The 22313-nt window shown below is 34.0% G+C and overlaps 1 protein-coding gene across 3 annotated transcripts in view; it reads right to left on the bottom strand.

The window, feature by feature from the left end:
• Positions 1-1633: 1633 nt before the first annotated feature.
• The window catches only part of LOC118738071 (rho GTPase-activating protein 100F-like), a 206717-nt gene continuing 186037 nt past the window's right edge, over positions 1634-22313 (bottom strand). For all 3 annotated transcript variants that reach the window (XM_036468980.1, XM_036468981.1, XM_036468982.1), the window contains exon 3: positions 1634-1939. In XM_036468980.1, coding sequence (XP_036324873.1) covers positions 1649-1939 — 291 coding nt within the window. In that variant the 3' untranslated portion in view covers positions 1634-1648. The remainder of the gene's footprint in view (positions 1940-22313) is intronic.

Here is a 22313-nt window from a genome sequence, read left to right as displayed (position 1 = left end):
AGCCAAATGGACTACTGATACACTAGAATAGAGCGGCAGCATGTTTAAATTATGATTGTGCTTATATTATTGATATTTATGTGTTTTAATCTATATGTCAGCCGCTGTGGCGTAGTGGTAAGCAGTGCGCTCTTCACTCCGCAGTACCTGGGTTCAAGCCCTGGTCAAAGCAACATCGCAAAAAATATAGAAAAAAGGTGTTTTCTTAACAGCTGTCGTCCCTCGGCAGGCAATGGCAAACCTCCGAGTGTATTACTGCCATGAAAAACAGCTGCCCATAAAAATGCAATCGCCGTTCGGAGTCGGCGTAAAACTGTAGGTCCCTCCGCTTTGTGTGACAACATCAAGGCGCACGCCACAAGTCGGAGGAGAAGCTCGGCCAAACACTAACATATGTGTAAGCGCCAATCTATTGTTATTATTATTATTATTAATCTATTTAAAAAATCATTTACAGTTTTATAGGAAATTGCCTTATTTACAATATATGTCCAAGCTGTGTGCAACTGACGATACAAACATATATTCAGGCTTATAAGCCTGTAATTAAACATTTTTCTACATTTAATTTGAAATAGTATGCACGAACGGATTAAAAGTAGTAAATAATTAGTACTTTTTCTACTACTTTAAAATGCGTGACCGGAATAGACCTGCCGAAAAAGTGAGGTTAAGTTACTGACAACACCTTTTTATTATTACACCATGATTTCTACCATGAAAAAGCTTCTCTTAAAATCCATTTGCCTTTTGAAGGCTTAAAACTTTTGTGGAACTACATTAAGACCCACACCACAAATTGGAGGCGGTTCGGCCAAACACTTAGTGTAACCGTCAAAATAACTATTATTATTAATCTTCGGATATCTGGCTTACAAAATCAGCTTGTTTGCGACATTTTTAGAAAGATCAGTAAAATGACATCTTTGCAGGGAAAGTCAGCAACCGTATTTATGGCGAGAGACAACTTATCATCCTCTAAGAGAAAATTAAATTTCAGGATTATCTGTGTGGAAAATACAACTAAATGCTTGTCTCTGAACGAGTTTTGGTTAGTGTTAGGAGTGAATACCATGAAGCAGCTAAAACGGCTATCTCATCTTTGCTTCCCTTTGTCTCAACGTAACGCTGAGAAACAAGGGTTTACAATTATGACAAAAATTCAGGTCGAAGTTGGATGCTACGCCAGAAATGCGCATATAGCTAGCTTTCAGACGTAATATCGAACTATAAGGCAATCATTAGTAAAACAATGAAACGATTTCATTCTTTACATTCAAAGTTGAAGTATGTTTGCTATTTCTAGTAAATGTTTTTATTCATATATAACTTGCAGTGCCCTTGATTTTTAGAACAGAAATGTATTTAGTGTGGGTTCCATTATCTTAAAAGTTTGGGAACTCCTGGTCTAGAAAACATAAATATTGCGAAGAGCTCGCTCCAAGTAAATGAGCCAAGTTGAAATCGTTAAAAAAAGCTTAAGAACTAGAGAGTCCGGGGAAAGGATAAGTTGGGGAAAGGTGTTAGAGTCAGCAGAGCATGCGATGAACTCTACAGTATGTATGTACATAAAGCAACGAAGGAACAAGATTGAACTTGTTCAATTTTCTGTATGATAATCTTATATTCACATGAGTCTTAAATTTTTTTAGATGCTCACCTCCAAAGCTGCCGCTGTATTCGGATCATGATCATTTTCGACTGCTTCTATCTGTCGAAAGATTTCCGAACTGATGCCCGACACCTTGCGAAAATCACCCTGCAGCAAAACGGGCTCTTTGCCTCCAGTTCGTTGCTGTTGCTGCTGGTGTTGCTGTTGATGATGTTGCGGCTGTTGTTGTTGCTGGTTGCCCAACGATTGCATCTGATTCGCCGGCAATGGACCCGGAGGCGCACGACCAGGGCTGGCGGTAACATCAGGAACTGATCTTCCATTTTCCTGAAAGAATGAAAAAAAGTAAAAAATTTTATTAATATCGTCGGCGGTGAGTTCTAATACAAATCAGAAACTAAAATGGCGAATAATGATCATTGAATACCCCCCCGGTCATAATTTTTTGAAGTGAAGCTTCTTCAGCGGCGGTTGGTTGGTTGAGATTAAATTAGCAAATGCAACGGGAATGATACACACGGAAATGGTTGGAACGGAAATGGTTGCAAAGGAAACAAGTGATTCTTAAATGTATTCACACGGTATTAATTTAACAAAAATGTGCTAACAAGTGGTCTAAGAATAAGATTTAGATTAAGACCAATGCAAGAATGAAAGTAAAGGTAAAACCGTACATAGATGAATACAAACATAAAAACAATAACAAAGATGTGTAAAGATAAAGGCAAAAATGAAGGTCAAGGCCAATTTAAACACTTTACTTGTATAAGGGCAAAGGCGAAGGGGAATATGTAGATGAAGAAAATAAAAACATAAAAAAAGTATAACAAAGACCGATGAAGAAAGATTAAGATGATCCTACATCTGTCATCTGTGTCAAATATAGGTAACTACAAATTGCAAATATATAGTTATTTTGTGTCACTTGTGATTGTGATTGCAATAATATTATTCCTTTCTTTTCATCTGTCTCCCTGAACTAATTTTCTACTACCTATATGTTTAATTGTGCTTATGATTATTTTAATTTAATTTAATTTAATTTGTATTTCAGTCATGAAATAAAATATTAAGTTTATGTACTTTAAAAAGATTCTTATCTTATACGGTTTACAAACGGGCTCGCTTATTTGCATAAACAGCCTTTATTTGCTTTAAAGCTGTGAAAGACGGCAAAGCTTATGCATATAATCTGTTATGCGGACTTTTTATTAAAATTCAGCTCTAAAAATTTAAATTAACTAATAGTAAAATAAAATTGTGATATAAAATAAAGCAAATGAAAATAAAATAAACAAAAAAATATTTCGCAATCGCTCTAACGGTCCGTCTCCACAGGCAAAAGTTTTTGCCTACCAACCGTCATTTTTATTGCCTGATAAAAATTTTATCAGCGGCAATATTTGTGCGTGGGCATTTTTTATCTTGATAAAAGCATTTATAAGATGGCAATTTTTGCCGGATTTCATTAATTAAAAAGTTTAAAAATATGCTATTTCACACCCAAGCAAATAATAACACATATTTTAATAGAAAACAGTTCAATTTTTGCTTTTATATTGAAATATCGATAATGTTGTCTCCACGAAGCTATCGCGCAAATGAAAATGTAGCTGTCAAAGTACCAAATTGCTGGCAATATTTATCAAGATAAAAGCTCAGATAATTATTGCTTGCCAAGAGCAATATGCGGTCTCCATGGGCAAAATTTTGCCTGATAACATTATCAAGATAAAAACTTTTGCCTGTGGAGACAGCAAGTAACCGAGGATCGAACCTGATAGCTACAGGCACGTAGCCCGTAACTCTTACCACTCGGCTACCGCGGACGCGGAACTCGTGTGCTTTGTTTGCTTACTTGTACAAAAGACAATAGCTGGCCGTTTTTACCAGTGTTGTCAACGAAAACTGCCCGGATCCGAGATAACTCCCAAAAATTTCGTGCATTTGTTTGGCTGCTTATGCGCATTTTAAAGAGGAAAATGCATGAGTCAAAGCAATTAAAGGCTGTTTATGAAAATAAGCGAGCCCGTTTGTCAACGGTATTAAGTCATGCATTTTCCTCTTTAAAATGCACATAAGCAGCCGAACAAATGCACGAAATTTTTGGTATAAACTCGGATCCGGAACGAATTTTTCCTAATAAACAATCGTGGTACAAAGCTCAATAAAAATATTAAAAATAAAAACGAAATAAGTGAAAATTCTACAGGCCGTGGGACTCGAACCTGCGACCCTGCTCGTTAATCTGCAATGCTGCCCTCTGTCAGGGCAAAATTATTATACGCAATCGCGTTCAAATAAAAAAATAATGGTAATTATAAAGAGAAGGATACTCTCAATTTGGGAACTATTTCGGGAATTTAGAGATCTTCGGGATTGTCGGGACTAAATCAGGACTTTCAAGACTAACTCGGGATTGTTGGGACTAAATCAGGATTTTCAAGACTATTTCGGGAATAACGATATTTTTGTCTACATAGTAATCGATATTGTTATCAATATATTTATCGATACTGTTATTGATATATTTTCCAACATATTCATGGATACTGTTATTGGTACTGAAACTAGAGATGGGCACGGGCCGGGCTTTTGGCAGGAATATTTGCTGTCAGCACGAAGTCGTGCGTGCATGGACGTTCAGTAAAATTTCATAAAAGTACGAATAAGCACGAAAAAGCCCGTTGCCAATACTACAAATTTAGATAGGCTTTTGTTTTTATACAAAAAAAAAATAGTACATATTAAAACTCTTTTGATAAAAGAAAAACAAAAAAATAAATATTTGGAAACCGATAGAAAAAATAACATACGTAGTAGTTTTGTTTACATATCTGTACATAAAATACCTTCTACTTTTTCTACTTCCCAGAAAATATATTATAAAAATTTTTGATGTAATTGATTCGCTTAAGTAAATATACATACATTAACACAAAATTAAAAATATGTGCATATGTATGCATACAATAAAAGTTGGCTCTTTATTTCCGGGCTGGAACGAGTCCCGTCGTGCCGGGCCCACTGATATTCTTAACGTGCGGGCCCGTGCGTGTTTTTGAAAGTTGATTTTGCACTCGTGCCGGGCCGGGCCTGAAAATTTAGGCCCGTGCCCATTTATCGAAATTGTTATCGATATAAGAATAGATATTGTTAACAATATTTTTATCGATATAATAATCCATCTTGTTACCGATATATTTGTCGATTTTGTATTCTTTATATTTCTCGATATATTTAACGAAATTGTTATCGGTATATTTATCGATATAATAATCACCACATGACTTGACTTCACATGAAATGACATCATATGACATGGCAACACATGACATCACATGGCACGACATCACATGGCATGACATCACATGATATGACAGCAGATGGCATGACATCCTGTCTTACCACAGCATGTCACATCACATTAAATCACATTGCATTTCATCGTTTCACAATGCCTGACACCACACCACACTATATCTTATCACATCATCAAGGTGAGTATGTAGATGAAGAAAAGGATAAAATCAAAGATAAAGTCCAAAGGAAATTCAAACACTTTACTTGTATAAGGATAAAGGGGATGGGAAATATATACTATATATGAAAGATCAAATAAAGATGCAAAGACAAAGATCTGGATAAAGGGGGGTAGAGATAAACGAAAACAGATGAAAATAAATGTAATTATAACGAAAAGGGTAGAGCAAGGGATAAAGATAGAAAAGAGGTAAAATATAAGCTCAAGCTTTTAGCATTATACCAACTATCCTCTCGTTTTATTCAGAATTTCAAACCAATGAAATACATATGTACATTAGACTGCATCACTAAAGAAAGTTGCGATTTTTCCGCCGGGATTACAAAAGTTATTATATTTTAAGACGTTCACCAAAATATTTGGGAAAATATTAAGATTTAAGTGAGCTGGACCGATTTTAAAATACCTCCAAAAATGGAGTTTTTTATGAATAAAAATAGTTTCGTAAAGAACTTTTTGAAAAAAGTCCCCTTAGATGACAAAACAGATTAAGCTTAAAATATCTGCATACAAATATTTAAAAAACTTTTCAACGGAATCGTAAGAATGAGATTTTTGATGCTGTTTTTTTTACTTTTTTCAGAGACTGATTTACGAAAAACTTGAATAACTGGGCCAAAACTATTCTGATTTAGACTTATGGGATCACAGTAGAAAGGTATTTTCACACTGTTTTTATTTCTGTCAAAAAAAAATCATTCGTGTCCCAATTTTTTTTTTCAAATACCAACACATCTTAATTCAACTTTGAATGACGTTCGTTCATCCTACCTTTTCTTTCTAAAAAGGGTGAGAAAATACCTTTCGACCGACACCCCTTATGTCTAAATCAGAAGAGTTTAGGCTCAGTTATTCAAGTTTTCCTTATACCAATCTTTGAAAAAAGTTAAAAAAAACAGCATCAAAAATCTCATTACGATTCCGTTCAAATTTTTTTTTTTTTTTAATATTTTTATGCAAATTTTTTAAGCTTAAACCGTTTTGTCATTTGAGGGGAATTTTCAAAAAAAAATTTTAAGAAACTGTTTTTATTCATAAAAAACTCCATTTTTGGAGGTATGTATTTTGAAATTGGTTCTTAATTAAATCTTAATATTTTTTCGAAATATTTTGGTGGACGTCTTAAAATATAATAGATTTTATAATTCCAATGGAAAAATAGTACCGATTTTTTTTTTTGCATGGGGAGTGATGCAATCTAATGTACATATGTATATCTATTGATTATGAGACAAGCTGAATATGTAACGTAAGATTCACTTTTCCAGTGTGGCTCAGGCGGACCCCCTTTTTAAATAAACATTTTAGACTACACTCCTTTACCTTCAAATTAGAAACACTGGTGTGTAAAACTGCTGACATTTTCTTGCTTCTGTTTTTATTGTTACTTACTACTGCACTCGTACATAATACACTTACTTAATTAACGTTAGAATAGCTGTTAAAACATACTTTAGGTTCACTGGGGTGGTCCAAAAATGCAGGTGAAAAAGTAAAGGCGGAACTTTAATGCTCTCAGCCCCTACGATTGTTCTATTCCGAAAAAAATTATAACCCTGTTTTTTTTTATTTTGAAATCAAAAAATATTCAAAGATCTTTCAAAGCGCTCCATGTATTTTATATGGAAAACAAATTTTTCGTAGAAATAGCATGGAATTCTTGAAAATCAATCAGCCATATAATGAGTTTCATTTTCCCCGAACCGGTTCACTTTTCACTTTTGGTTTCCCTGTATTTACCATGGGCGGAATAAAAATTGTCAGGTGAGTTTCTTTTCGGGCGAAACACAGGATGAGGCAAAATATTTTTCGATCGGAATACTTTGCTTCAGGACACTTTGAATAATAATACAAAATTTTTTATTGAAACATTTTTTAACATTAGCTATTTTTATAGTACCCATAAAAACATGCAATGGGGGGCCCATAAAAAATCGGTAGAATAAACAAATTTGTAAAATAAATCACTGGGTACTATTATTGAAGAGAAACAGAGTTTTCTGAAAATGAAAATTTTGGTAAATAAAGTTTGAAGGTTCTTCTTTACGAAAATTAACTCTACATTTATGCAATTGAAGTTGTAAAATATGTGCTTTCCGTGTACACATGGTATTCTGGGTTTTGGTATAACATAGATTATATGCCATAGAATATCCAAACGTTAATCAAGTGAACTTAAAACTGATAAATTTGCACTTTCATGCTTCTGGCGACGATATGCAAAGAAAACTTTTAATTATGACAAGATCGCGGATTTGTATGCCAAAAGCTTAGCCTAAAGCTACATATTAGAGTTGACAAACAATCGATGGCACTATCGATAGTTTCAATTTTTTTAGACTATCAATACTCATTGATAGTTTTTTCTTATACTATCAAAAATATCGGTAGTTTAGTAGGACTATCGATCATCTCTCCCAATTTTTTTGAAATTATACATACATATGTAAATCGTAAATCCTGTTTTGTTTATATAACTTTTGTTTGTTTTTGAACTTTCTAAAAAGAGAAGTATTTGGGCTAAGCAGTTACTTAATTGTGAATGATTATAACTTTTATAAGATAATATTTATTTCACTATTTGGTATAACATAACTGATTTAGCGCTATCGATAGCGCTATCGATAGTGCTATCGATAGTTTTGTTTTTTCGAGACTATCGTGAATATTGATAGTTTTTCTGAAAACTATAAAAACTATCGATGGTGTGACTATCGATAGTTTGACACCTCTACTACATATGGGTGTTTCCATGAAAATGTCAAGCAGGACTGAAAAAATAAAAACAACTGAAAAGGGTTCTGAAGACGAATTAATAAGAGAAAAATACTTGAATTTTTATATTATAGAAGTATTTCAGCTTATTGGAATTTTAAAACTCAAAAATGAAAGAGTAAAACTGAATGTCTCTTCGACTCAGTTTTCTCTAATGAAATGAACTATTTTCTCTTTCCTATTAACTAAATTAAGAGATTTGAAACATTACAATTACATCTTAAAATCAAATTTGCAATAACAACTAACTATAAAAATGAGAAAAAGGAGAAGTTAGAGCTAAAATAACGGTAATTTTTTGATTTGCTTCTGATAGTATTCTATTGTCGCGTACGTTATCAAAAACATTGTTTGTCTATGTCATTTGTATATTGGCAGCCGCAGCTAATGCAGATTACAATTCTTAAGCGAGAATTCTTCTAGTCAAAGATATACAGTAAAATTTTCTTTCCAACCGAAGTAAAAATATATTTTATTACCCTTTAAAGTTTGTCGCATACGTTATTGTAAGTACGAAAATTTCAATCAAATACATCAAAACCAATGTTAAAATTGCAAATTTTCCATTTAAATTATTTAGAATAGTTGTAAATCAATGAAACTGTGGCGAGAAGAGTTCTTAATAAATACATTTTATTACTTAGGAGAAAAATTGTCGCGTACGTTATTGTTTTTTTTTAATATAAAACTAGCCAGAGATAATTTCTCTTAAAATATGAAAGGATTGTAAAGGTACATTATTTAGCTTAGTTTAGGAATTTTTAAAGAAAAGAAAAACTCCCATGATTCGCAGACTTTCGCATATATGCGTGTTTCCATGAAAATGTAAACCGAAAATGGAAGCAAATGAATTCAAACGGCTTTATAAGTTTAAGTTTCGTATTCAGATGGCGGAAAAAGGGTTTGAAAACGCGAAACGGTGGAGAGAAGAACTGAAAAGATTTAATTTAGTATATGTTACTAGTAAAAATATTGTATGGGGGAAAAATCTGTCGCGTACGTTATGTCGCGTACGTTATTATAATTTTTTTTTAATAAAAACTAACCAGAGATAATTTCTATCAAAAAATGGAAGGATTGTAAAGGTACATTATATTATTTAGCTTAGTTTAGGAACTTTTAAAGACAAGAAAAACTCTCATGATTCGCAGACTTTCGCATATATGTATATGTGCCTCAAAACCACTTCTTTTTTGTCGCGTACGTTATCAAGAATGATAGAATACAAGATTGCGCCGATCAGAGACGATTTTTGAGAATAACTTTTGTGTGACGTCACACTGGTGCAATTGCGAGAGAGAAATGCCAAAATGTGAGCAAGAATGGAAGAAGAAGAAAAAATGTTGCAAGCAAAATGTAAACAAGCTGCACCAGTGTGACGTCATGCAAACAACGATTCTGTCAAATTCGTTAAGAGAGGAATAGCGGTCCGAGATCGGCGCAACCTTTGTATTCTCTCAATCGTGGTACGTTATCACCTGGTTTTTAACGGATATTTTCCACACCAAAGTTTCGAGGCTGCTTATTTTTTTCTCAGACATAGTACCCTTTGGTTGCAACATAACCGTAATCTTCTTTTTTCTGTAACTTCTATTTTTGATAGATTTACGTTACTCTATAAGCGTACGAATGTCGCGTACGGCTCCATTTAGCTTATAATTACTTTAGGCATATTTTTCGCATACAAATCCGAACTCTACTTATTACACTTCTTCGCAGGTTATGTGTGGTGCGTACACATGTGCATATATACATTCTCCTACCAAGATAAAAACATTACAAGGTAAAATCATTGAGAGACAGTGTGACGTTTGCCAGCAATATAATTTTAAAATTCGAACCATAGTGGAATAATATAAAGTCTACCAGGTAACTGACGTCTTCATATTTGAAAGCAAAATTTGATTTTATTATTTTTTCCATAATTTCTGGTGTTCGCTTCTTTCAAATCTGACACTAACCCTTGGTTTTGTTGCATACGTCTGTCCAATTTCGGCTTAGTTTCTCAACCTTCCGGACTGAAGGACGCTATGTGTGCTTTTGCACAAACGGCAAGAATTTCTTGGCATTTTTTTTAGTCTTTTATTCAAATCAAAAAAAGTATCTACATAGGTTCTCACTCAATAGGGTTGACGTGAAAGTCAAATCAAAGAAAGTTTTCTGATAATAAATTGTCAAATAAGAGTACCGGAATAGAATGTCATTGCTATCTGGCACACTTTACATTTTTTCATTATGATTCGAACTCAAGCTCACACACACATTCTCATTTTTAATCTCAAACAACAACAATTGTGAACAATTTCATTTTTTTGTTTTCAATTTTATAAGATTTTAAAATGTTTACAAACGTCAGAAAAAAATCATGGCCGACGGATTGAGAAAATGGTTTTACCTTCTAATGTTTTTATCATGTCTCCTACCGTGAAATAAATAAATGGGTTTTGAAACGTACTTTTTTATTTAAAGTGGCGTTTTTATTTTTTCTCTTTGACCACGGGATTTATTTAGAAGGACTTTGTAATTTCAAAGATATGAATTATTCCAAAAATTGTTAAACAAATTCAATGCAATGTAGAATAAAGATATGGGTAACAAATGCAATAGGAAGTTTCTTTAGAATTTAAAAAATTTAAATTTGTTGGACTCACAAAGATGAATAGGTAATTTTTAAGCTGACGAAGTTAGAAGAACGAAATTCGAGGATGTTATCGAGTTTATATAAGCTCTTAACATATACTATTTTCAAAAACAAATACTGAGAAATTTCAAGGATAAAATTTTAAAATGACATTTTCAATATTTACCAGACCTTCTGCACCAGAAACTTGAACTTGTTTAAATTCTACAGGATTTCCGCATTAATTTTATACCCATACTTCTTCTCTAAGCACATTTCTCTGAATTTTTTAAATCATTTAATAAGCCACAATAACATTGACAAATGCAATTTTACTATATTTGGCTCAGGGTGTAGCGAATATATTGATATTTGTGTTTAAAATTTACTATGACGCGGTGTTATGTGTATAATGAGCTAGACATTTATAAAAAAATATTAATTATTAAATAAAACAAAGTAAGTGCGCCTGGGCCACACTGGAGAAGTGAAACTTACGATACGAATCTCTTTTCTTCTCATAACCAATATACATAAATATGTACATACATACATTCATCTGCTTTTCCTTAAGGTTATATTTTTTGTCTTTTTTCTAGCTAGATCCCTACCTCTACTACTATTCGTTCTAATTACATTTATCTTATTTTGTTTTCCTTAATCTTCATTTTTATCTTTACACTCTATCGATAACAAAATCGATAGTAACATCCAACAAAATATAGCAAAATCGGTCATAATATTGGTAGCAAAATTTATTAGAAAATCGATATGAATATTGATAACAGAATCTACAAAAATATCGATAAATTATCGATAACAAAATCGATAAATATCGACAACGAAATCGACAAATAACGATAATAATATCGATAAATATCGATAACAAAATCGATAAATATTGATAACAAAATCGATAAATATCCATAAAAAAGTCGATAAATATCGATAACAAAATCAATAAATATCGATAACAAAACCGATAAAAAGTCGATAAATATCGATAACAAAATCGATAAATATCGATAACAAAATCGATAAATATCGGTTGCAGAATCGATAAATATCGGTTACAAAATCGATAGATATCGATAATAAAATCGATAAATATCGATAAAAAAAATTCGATAAATATCGATAAATGTCGACAACAAAATCGATAAATATCGATAACAACATCGACAAATATCGATAAAAAAGTCGATAAATATCGATAACTGTCGACAGCAAAATCGATAACAACATCGATAAATATCGATAACAAAATCGATAGCAAAACCGATAAAGATGTCGATTATTTCATTGATAAGTCTCGAGAATCCCGAGAATCTCTAAATTTCCAAAATAGTTCCCAGATTGAGTCTCTGTGTCCCTCTCTATATCCTTTCCTCTTTAATTACCTTTATTTTAATCTTTATTCCCCTATCTTCATCTTTACTTTTATCGGTATCCTCATCCTCCTCTTTGTCTTTACTTTCGTGTTTATCATTTTGTCATCTACATATTCCCCTTCACCGTTGCCCTTATATATATAAGTAAAGCGTTTAAATTTACCTTGCTCTTCATTTTTGCCTTTATCTTTACGCATCTCTGTTTTTGTTTTTATTTTTACCTTTGCCTTTAACCTTTTCTTTATCTATGTATATACGTACTCACCTTTACTTTTATTTTTGTATTGGTCTTTTTCTAAGTGTTATTCTTTAACCTTTTATTAGTTGTATACCATATGCATACACACAAGAAGCACTTGTTTCAGCCCCAACCATTTCCGTTGCACCATTACCGTTGCATCATTTCCGTTGCACCATTTCTGCTGCACCATTTCCGTTGCGCCATTTCCGTTGCACCATTTCCATTGCACCATTTCCGTTGCATCATTTCCGTTGCATCTTTTCTGTTGCACCATTTCCGTGTGCAATTTCCGTTGAATTTGCCAATTTACTCCCAACCAGCCAACCGCCGCTAAAGAAGTTTCACTTCAAAAAGAAATATAGCCAATACTGGTCAAGAAAAGGAGATCCATAATTGCCATCAGTGCAATTACAAATCCCGAAAATCCCGGGAGTACTTGCCAAGAATCCCGGGATTTTCGAGAAATTAAAAAGTCCGGGATCCCGGGATCAACATTCCTAATATGTATGTATGTGCCTCAATTTTCCAATCATCATTATAACTCATAATTCTTTCTGCTTTTCATTAACATCATCGTCAAAGGCCGCCACCATTACCAGCAACATAACCCTGTAGGGAAACCGCGGACTAGTGAATCAAATTTCTAGTTCCGTACTAGGTCTTTATCGCCAAAAAGGAACGAGTCCGATAGGAACTAGATCTCCACCAGTCCAAAATCGGCGAAAAGTGGTGCTTTTAAAAAACTAATTTTTTTCAGTTTTTTTCACTAGAAATCTATATCTAAAGTGACGAATTTAGAAATGGTTCGGAACTATAGAAAAAGGGATGCAGTGGGGGGCTTGTTTACTTTAAATAGATACCCTGTGGGGAAAATCTCTAGTTCTGAACTGGTGCGCCTGTAGTACGTTTAGACCCAGCACTGGTTCGCGATAAATCTCTTTTGCATACAAACAACTGGCGAATTTAACATGGCGATGTCCTAGGAAGTGTCATTTGCCCCCCTCTGCATCCCTTTTTCGATAGTTCCGAACTAGTTCTAAATTCTATAGTTCCGAACCAGTTTTAAAATCGCCAGACGAAAGAAAAAAGTATCATGATTTTTAAGTCTTTCGGTTCTTCTATTCTCAAAGAAACGTTTTTTCGATTTGAAATTAAATTTGTTTGAATGATTGTAAGAAATGTACGTTTACATACCTTTGACTGTAGCTGACTTTGCAGAGGTGCTCGCTGTTATTGGTTAGATTCCAGACGGCCCCAAGATGTTGAAATGTTAACACAAAGTTTTGTTTTCTATTACCAAACTATGAAATAGCATCTGCGAAGTGCAGAATGAAAGTGCATTTGAACGAAAAAGCCGCCAAACACATTTCTATGTAAAGTAAACAATCCCCCCGCTACATCCCTTTTTCGATAGTTTCGAACTAGTTCTAAATTCGACAGATAAGATCTAGTTCGTTCTGCGTCCCTTTTTCTATAATTCCGAACCAGTTCTAAATTCGTCACTTTAGATATAGATTTCTAATGAAAAACGAGAAATAAAATATTTTTTTTATGAGTCCCACATTTCGCTGATTTTGAACTGGTGGGGATCTACTTACTATCGGACTGGTTCGTTTTTGGCGATAAAGTTCTTGTACGGAACTAGAAATTTTATGCACCAGTCCGCGGTTTCCCTGCAGGGTATGTGTTCGGCGGCTTTTTCGTTCAAATACGCTTCTATTCTGTGCTTCGCAGATGCTTTTTCATAGCTTGGTAATACAAAACTAAAATTTGTGTTAACATTTCAACATCTTGGCACTGTCTGGAATCTAAGAAATAACAGCGAGCACCTCTGCAAACTCAGCTACAGCTAAAGGTATGTAAACGTACATTTCTTACAATTATTCAATTAAATTTAATTTCAAATTGAAAACACATTTCTTCCAAAATAACTTAAAATCGCACACACGAAAGATCCAAAATGATTGAAAAATCATGATACTTTTTTCTTTCGTCTGTCGATTTTAGAACTGGTTCGGAACTTTAGAATTTATGACTAGTTCGGAACTACCGAAAAAGGAATGCAGCGGGGGGGGTGCAATTGACACTTCCTAGGACATGGCCATGTTAAATTCGTCAGTTGCTTGCATGCAAAAGAGATTTATCGCGAACCAGTACTGGGTCTGGTGAAGCGCACCAGTTCAGAACTAGAGATTTTCCCCACAAGGATGTGTTCGGCGGCTTTTTCGTTCAAATACGCTTCTATGCTGTGCTTCGCAGATGCTTTTTCATAGCTTGGTAATACAAAACTAAAATTTGTGTTAACATTTGAACATCTTGAGACCATCTGGAATCTAAGAAATAACAGCGAGCACCTCTGCAAACTCAGCTACAGCTAAAGGTATGTAAACGTACATTTCTTACAATCATTCAAACAAATTTAATTACAAATTGAAAACACATTTCTTCCAAAATAACTTAAAATCGCACACACGGAAGAACCAAAAAGATTGAAAAATCATGATACTTTTTTCTTTCGTCTGTCGATTTTAGAACTGGTTCGGAACTATAGAATTTAGGACTAGTTCGGAACTATCGAAAAAGGGATGCAGCGGGGGGCAATTGACTGACACTTCCTAGGACATCGCCATGTTAAATTCGCCAGTTGCTTGCATGCAAAAGAGATTTATCGCGAACCAGTACTGGGTCTAAATGTACTGGAAGCGCACCAGTACAGAACTAGAGATTTTCCCCACAGGGAACTGCCGCCTAAGCCCACCAGCCCGCGCTCCTTTCTTACTGCCACAATCCGAAACTCGTCACTGCCACAAATGGCGTGACTTGACAAATCAATAAAATTTATTTTTTTTTATCAAAACATCAAAACGGAAATTAAGTGAAATCGTAATTATGCATGTGTCGCCATTAGTAATTTTCGGCGTTGCCACCACTAAGCGCTGCGTTGCTTACATTGGCTATCTGATTCTATATTAGCCACTGACTACCGAAATATGGAAGAAAAAAACTTTAACCAAATAACAGCTCTTGTCGAGCATATTTCCAGATCATACGTATTATCTTCGTATCCGATACTTTTTCAAAAGGCTAGGTAGCCAATTTATTGTAATGCGATCCGAATCTTCTATTCGCTTTGGTCTGTGGAAAATTCTGCATGACTACAGTTACATCAAATTACTTACACCCCAAGATATCAGAATTTTTGTCAGCCATAAACAAGTTTTTGGGATAAGTAGGTTAGTTAAAAGTTTAAGGGTAAAATATGTAAATCAGAGAGATTGCTGGCTTGAATTACTTTCGCGTCTCACAAGTTATCCGGTTTTTAGGGCCGCAAAAGTAAAATTATTTACAGCAATTACAAATATTTGTTTTTCACAGAAGTAAAAGAAACCATTACACTGGTCTACAAGGGTTTTGCGAATAAGACGGGACCTGGTGTTTCCGAACGGATTTTTCGTGCTGAACACGAATCTGGGGTCCAAAACTTCCCATCACGTCACGTTTTCGAGAAAAAAGGGGTTGAAACCCCTAAAAACAGCGTTTTTGGACATTTTCGAAAAATTGTAGAGCCGAACCCTAACGTGCTACAAACTTTGCATATGTCAGAAATTAAAGGTAAAATTGTGCCCTTTCGAATGAGCCTTATGCCAAGTTGATCGCATGTGCCCTTGGAGCAGGGGGTGTATTTGTGTCTAGGGGTGCAGGAAAAAACAGCGTTTTTGGCCATTTTTGAAAAATTGTAGAGCTGAACCCTGACGTGCTACAAACTTTGTATATGTCAGAAATTAAAGGCTAAATCGTGCCCTTTCGAATGAGCCCTATGCCGAATTAATCGCATGCACCCTTAGATCAGGGGGTGTATTTCAACAAATAAAAAATTTTTAAGTTCGCCATATTGGATCCGCCATTTTGAATTTTTAAAATCTAACTTCAGATTCGTAATCAGCGACTCTTAATGTAGTTAAAACCTTGGCATTATTAATTTTCTATGATCGTTTAAGATTAAATTCTTTCTGTGATCAATTTTTCCTGCACCCCTAAACAAAAATACACCCCCTGCTTTAAGGGTGCACGCGATCAATTCGGCATAGGGCTCATTCGAAAGGGCACGGTTTAGCCTTTAATTTCTGATATATGCAAAATTTGTACCACGTCAGGGTTCAGCTCTATAATTTTTCGAAAATGGCCAAAAACGCTGTTTTTAGGGGTTTCAACCCCTTTTTTCTCGAAAACGTGACGTGATGGGACATTTTTGACCCCGGATTCGTGTTCAGCACGAAAAATCCATTCAGAAACACCAGGTCCCGTCTTATTCGCAGAAAAAAAGTTGAAATTTGTAGACCAGTGTTATTGATCAAAGGTTGAGCACCTACTGCATTTGTTTATAGAAAACGAATTTAGGACTATAATTGAGCAAGTAATTACATATTTATGTATGCTTATACTATATATTTGATATTTGTTCTAATCTTATTAATAACTGCTAAGAATCTATATACATAAAATGAAATGTCTTTCGTATGGCGGCGATGCCTGACCAAACGGCTAAACCGATTTCGATTTTGTAAAAACAACTTTTTTGGACATTCTGGGTGGAAGGTCGATCAAAAAAATTAAAAGGTTTTTGCTGTTGTTGCCAAAAAATAAAGAAAACTAAGACGTCACGATTTCACAATTTCATAGAGTTTTCTGTACATTGAATGTCACTAAACTACTAATCGGCTGGCCCGATTTGGTTCATATTTGGAAGATGTGTCGACACCTTGAAAAGAAATATTCCGAGAGAATATTGGCTCAATAGGTGGCGCTACGGTCTGTATATTCCTCAAAACTGCACTTACTTGACGATTTGGCTCATATTTAGAACACATGTTAGCCCATTGAAAATAAATATTTGGACTAAAAACTTATACGATAGGTGGCCTTTTGCTCGAAATGTTCCCAAAAATTCTTTTACGCTGGGAGAAGATCTATCTTTCTATATCTACATATAGATACATATTTGTAGAAGTATGTATGTGTGTACATACATATGTAAGCCAGGTTGCAGCCTAAACAGATGGACAGAATCGAATGACATTTTGACAGAGTATTTCCATAACACCTGGGCCTATAATAAAAAAAATGGGATTCGACAAGAGGGCGTGGCACCTCCCATGGGCATGCATTTTAATTTAAGCTTTAACTTCGCGACCATAAGTCACATGGACTTGAAATTTGGTACACAAGGGGGCGTGGCACATCCCATAGGCATGCAATTTTTAATCAGCTATAACTTCGAGACCATAAGTCACATGAATTTAAAATTTGGTGTGCAGACATATCTATGGTAGGTGCTTACAATACGTTATATATAAATGAGTTTGTTAAAAGGGGCGTGGCACATCCCATAGGCGTGGAATTTTTTATGAGCTATACCTTCGAGAGCATAAGTCATATGAACTTGAAAATTGGTACGCACATATGTATCTATGGTATGTGTATACAAATTCGAACTAGTCGAACTTTCGCATGACTCGCGAGTTTTTATTCGGACACAAAATTTTCGCTGGGTTATTAGCAAAAATCAAGTTACATAGGTTGAATACAAAAAAGGACCACCGTACATATATATCTTGGCAAATATGCATATAATTTGGAAATAAAATGGGGAAATTTTCACAAATAAAAGTGTGACTCTCCTATAATTTTTTTATTTCCGACACAAAAATTGGTGCGTTTAAAATTAGCTGGTAATATTGGAAGAGGAGAATCGAATGCATCCGGTAGAAGTATATGCTTCCAATAGAAAAGCAGTTATGAAGATTCAAAGTGGCGTGCCTCGTTTTTTAAATTCTGACACTCGCGCCTTTTATAGTATACTGTAGCTGGTGCGTACCTAAAACTGTTATCGGACAACTTTTATAGTGTTCTGGAGCACAAAAGGAATCAATCTGGACGTGGCCGGTTTATGTGCTCTCATTAGAAGATAGTTTAAAAGAAAAAAACTTCTTTAAAATGTTACGATGCGTGCACAAAAGTGAAAATGCATATTTAATAGCACAGCGTCTGCAATGGGAATATTTAGCCAAATACGTGTCCACTGTGCAATATACAGTATATTTTGCTTTGCTGTCTTTACGCTTAAGTGCACATTTAAGATACCTACCCCAAAATGCGCATCAGCGGCATTATTTTTAACATTTATAAGGAAACTGCTACGATAGATGTATTAAACATAACTGCATATAAGCGATACCTTCCTTAAAATTATGCAACTAATATCAATTATCAAAGAAAATAAAACGCTTACCTGCCCTGCCTCTACACTTACCCTAATTTTACAAGCTTTTATTTATTTTACTCGTCTCGCAGAACAACGAAAAACGGCTAACATTTTATGTAGTTATATAGATAGTTAGATACCATTCGGAAAAAAATTCGCTTGCAGTAACTTCTAGGTGGGAATCGCTCCTCCATTATTTGGTTTCATAGGGATTCGGATACTTTCCTCATTGAAGTAGTAAATAAAATTCGCTTAAGTCTTTTTTCGGTTAAGTGCACAAGTTTTTCGTGCAAAGGATGGGAAGCTAAGCAAAATATACTGTACTCTCGAACTATGATCCTCGTGCCCCACTTTTTTATTTGTTCTTTAGAAAGTTACAGAGCGAAAAATAAGTAAGAAAAATTACAAAAAAAACACCCAAGGCATTTTTTGTCCATGTCATCAAATTTGCACCTTTCGATCGATTTTCGTAAATGAGGGGTCAAATGAAAGAGCTTGGGCTGTAGACGCAAGGACCTATGCTTGCCTTTTGGCAATTTATGTTCGAATTTTTTTTTATATGAAAAAAAGAGGCACCCTCAACAAAAAAAAAAAAAAAATTGCCAAAAATCAACGGTAAGTCCGAGATACTTAAAATTTGCACTTTGCGTTACTGAAATTTGATGGGCTAGGAAACTGAATACCAAAATTTTGTCTAAAGATGCTGATCAAGAAGTTAGAAATTTCGGTCAAACTTTGCACAATTTTCATAATTTTTGCACAACGTCTGAAATTGGGATTTATATCGTGTTTGTTAAGTAATCAGCAAAAAAAAATAATAGACGTTGAAGAAACTAAAGAAAAATAGTCAGTGCAATTATTGATCTTGGTATAAAAAATCTATATGTTTAAAAACTTTCGAAATCGGACTAAACGCCCACTTTCCATTACCAAAAAAAAAACGCGTAAAAAACGTTAAAAACGTATAGTGCATTGCGTTAAAATGTTGCACCACGTTGGATTTTGTATTCTAACAGCTGAAAGAACGTATATTTACCAAAAATTTCAGCCATTTGCTCGCGATCTTAAAATAAAAAAAAAAATTCACAGAAAAATTCGAAGTTTCTGAGAATTCCCCAAATAAGTTGAATAAATATTTATTCATCTATCAAAACACAACTATTTATATTTTTGTTTTTGAAAACTTAACATTCATTAGACCAGGTCGGGCACTGTATTTATTGGTGACCCAATTCTTCAATTGCTAGTAGTAGTAGATACTGCCTAATCGAAATCGATCTGATTTCGTTTAAATTGGATATCAAAGCTAGATCTATTCACTTCCATTAATTGAGTTCAGAAGAGCCAAAAATTCAGAAAAAAAACAACAAAATCTTCTTACGACATTCGATTCTTGAGTTCGATTGCATCATTTATCAACAAGCTTTGTGTGCAAAGCATAGTATCGGGTCCCTTGGTAATATAATGGGCGTGGTCACAAAAATTGTGAACCTAATATTTTCGCAGACATTAAATAAACGAAGGTTTAAAACTTATACGTGGCTTGCAAAATTGATGCTTTTTACGAATATGTGCCAGTAGTTCAACAATTTTGAACGGAAAGCTTCGATGTACTAATAAAACTGTTATAATTATGATACATACATCTTATTAGCGCTTTTAGGCTAAACTGTAAGTTTTTGGTAATGATGTTGTTTCTAAAAATTACTAATGTTCTCCAGGCTTAACAAATTTAAAATCCCATTTGGATTTGCATGAAAAACCAGACGGAACAAAAGTCACTGAGGAGTTTTCTTTGGAAATAAATTGTGTCATCGAAGAATATATAAGAATTATCGTTGTTTAAATTTTATTGGTTGGAGCTCGAAAATATACAAATGCAGCCGATTTAAGTTCCAGAATAATTTAATATGGACTAAAAACTGTCGAAACAAGGAAATATGTATTTGCCAAGTATGATTCCATTGGAAAGAATACCAAATTAAAATTGATATTCAGATCTATTGATTTCAACATATGTTAGAAAATGGATCCAAAATCATGTCTTTTACAATGAAATGATTTTCACAATTTTTCGGAAAAATTCCTGTTTTTTACCTTCCTTTTATTAGCTCGGATGTAACTATGTAATATTGATGCGCCTTAAAGATGCAGCGATTTCTATTCTCAAGTTACATACCTGATGACAGTACGAGTGGCAATTATAATAGGGAGGTTTTAGTTTTTTAAACTATAATTTTATTTATTGATAAAAAGTATATTTTGTTAAAATATGCATTAAAATTTTGTACCAATTTTTTTTGGCTATGTATCCTTTTAAAGCGTTTAATATCATTTGCAAAGTGTACAAAAAATAGGGATACCAAAATTATGCAACCCAAAATATGACAATTTAAAAATATTTCCCAAGCCCCGACCATTGAATGGATAACATTTAGCGCCACAAGAACAATCAAGGGCGAGTGTATTAAGTTAGTAAAAAAGTTAGATACAGCTGTGCCTCCTTGCGATATACATACATCCAAAAATTGCCAGCTTTTCTGATGTTTTGAAACAAGGTATCGTATGCCACCACAGACAAAATACATAAGACACTGCTAATTAGAAATCAGCACCATCATCAACTCAAACAAACAGCTCTACTCATTTTAAGATATTATATTTAGGGTATTCACAGTTTACTTCTAAAGTTAAAAGGTGGCAACTTTAACAAGATAACACACTCGAACTGTGAGCAACCCTTACGTTTAAATAAAGTATTAAGTTGATCAACAATACCACGCATTGCTAGACCGTTTGCCTTTCACGCGTTTGTGTTTAGAGAGCATCAACAAACCACATACACACGATTGAGAGAATACATTCATGTATTCTATCATTCTTGAGACAAAGTCTAGTAATTTTGCCCAAAAGTGTTATCTCTAATTAGTATGGGAACCAACAACAAACAAAGTTACCACATGGTAAAATGTTTTAAAGTTACCAGGTGGCAAAATTAACACAGTAGATAATATAGAACTGTGAGTACCTTAATTGTACATTTATAAAGTACTAGCAAATTTTAATAATAAAATTAGGGTTGCGAGATTCTGAAACGGAGAAAGAAAAACATTTATCTTTCCGATAGAAAAAAAGCAGTACAAACATAAAAAAGGGGTTCTTTTTATAATTTTTTTTTGTGCAAATTTATCGTTACAAATTAAGAAATAATAAATATATAATCAGATGTTTGAGATCGTTTTTATTAATCTATCTATACTAATTATATAAAGAGAAGTCCCTTTTTTTTGTAACAGGTAATCTCGTGAACGGCTGGTCCGATTTTCATGAAATTTTGTACATAAATAGCTTTCGGTAACCACCACGTTTTAGGCTAAAAAAAATTAACATTTTTCGTGTAGGTGGACTAGGGACCGTTCTATTCGAAAAAATCTTATTATGGTCCGATTTGCTTAAAATTTGGTACGTAAGTAGCTTTTTAGCTTACATTAGCATATATGATCAATTTTTTCCGTGAAGTGGTCCAGGGACTGATCTATTCGAAAAAATCGTATTTACGGTCCGATTTCCTTAAAATTCAGTACGCAGGTAGCTTTTTAGCATATATTAGCATATATGATCGCTTTTTCCGAGAAGTGGACCAGGGACCGATCTATTCGAAAAAATCGCATTTATGGTCCGATTTGTTTAAATTTGGTACGTAAGTAGCTTTTTAGCATATATGATCCATTTTTTCCGAGAAGTGGACCAGGGACCGATCTATTCGTATTTACGGTCCGGTTTGCTTAAAATTCGGTACATAGGTAGCTTTTTAGCATATATGATCCATTTTTTCCGAGGGCCCGATCTATTCGAAACAATCTTATTA

Source organism: Rhagoletis pomonella, unplaced genomic scaffold (assembly GCF_013731165.1).
Source record: "Rhagoletis pomonella isolate Grant_MI unplaced genomic scaffold, Rhpom_1.0 Rhpom_scaffold_00004, whole genome shotgun sequence".
NCBI lineage: Eukaryota > Metazoa > Arthropoda > Insecta > Diptera > Tephritidae > Rhagoletis > Rhagoletis pomonella.
This window is presented reverse-complemented; position numbering and strand designations above follow the sequence as displayed.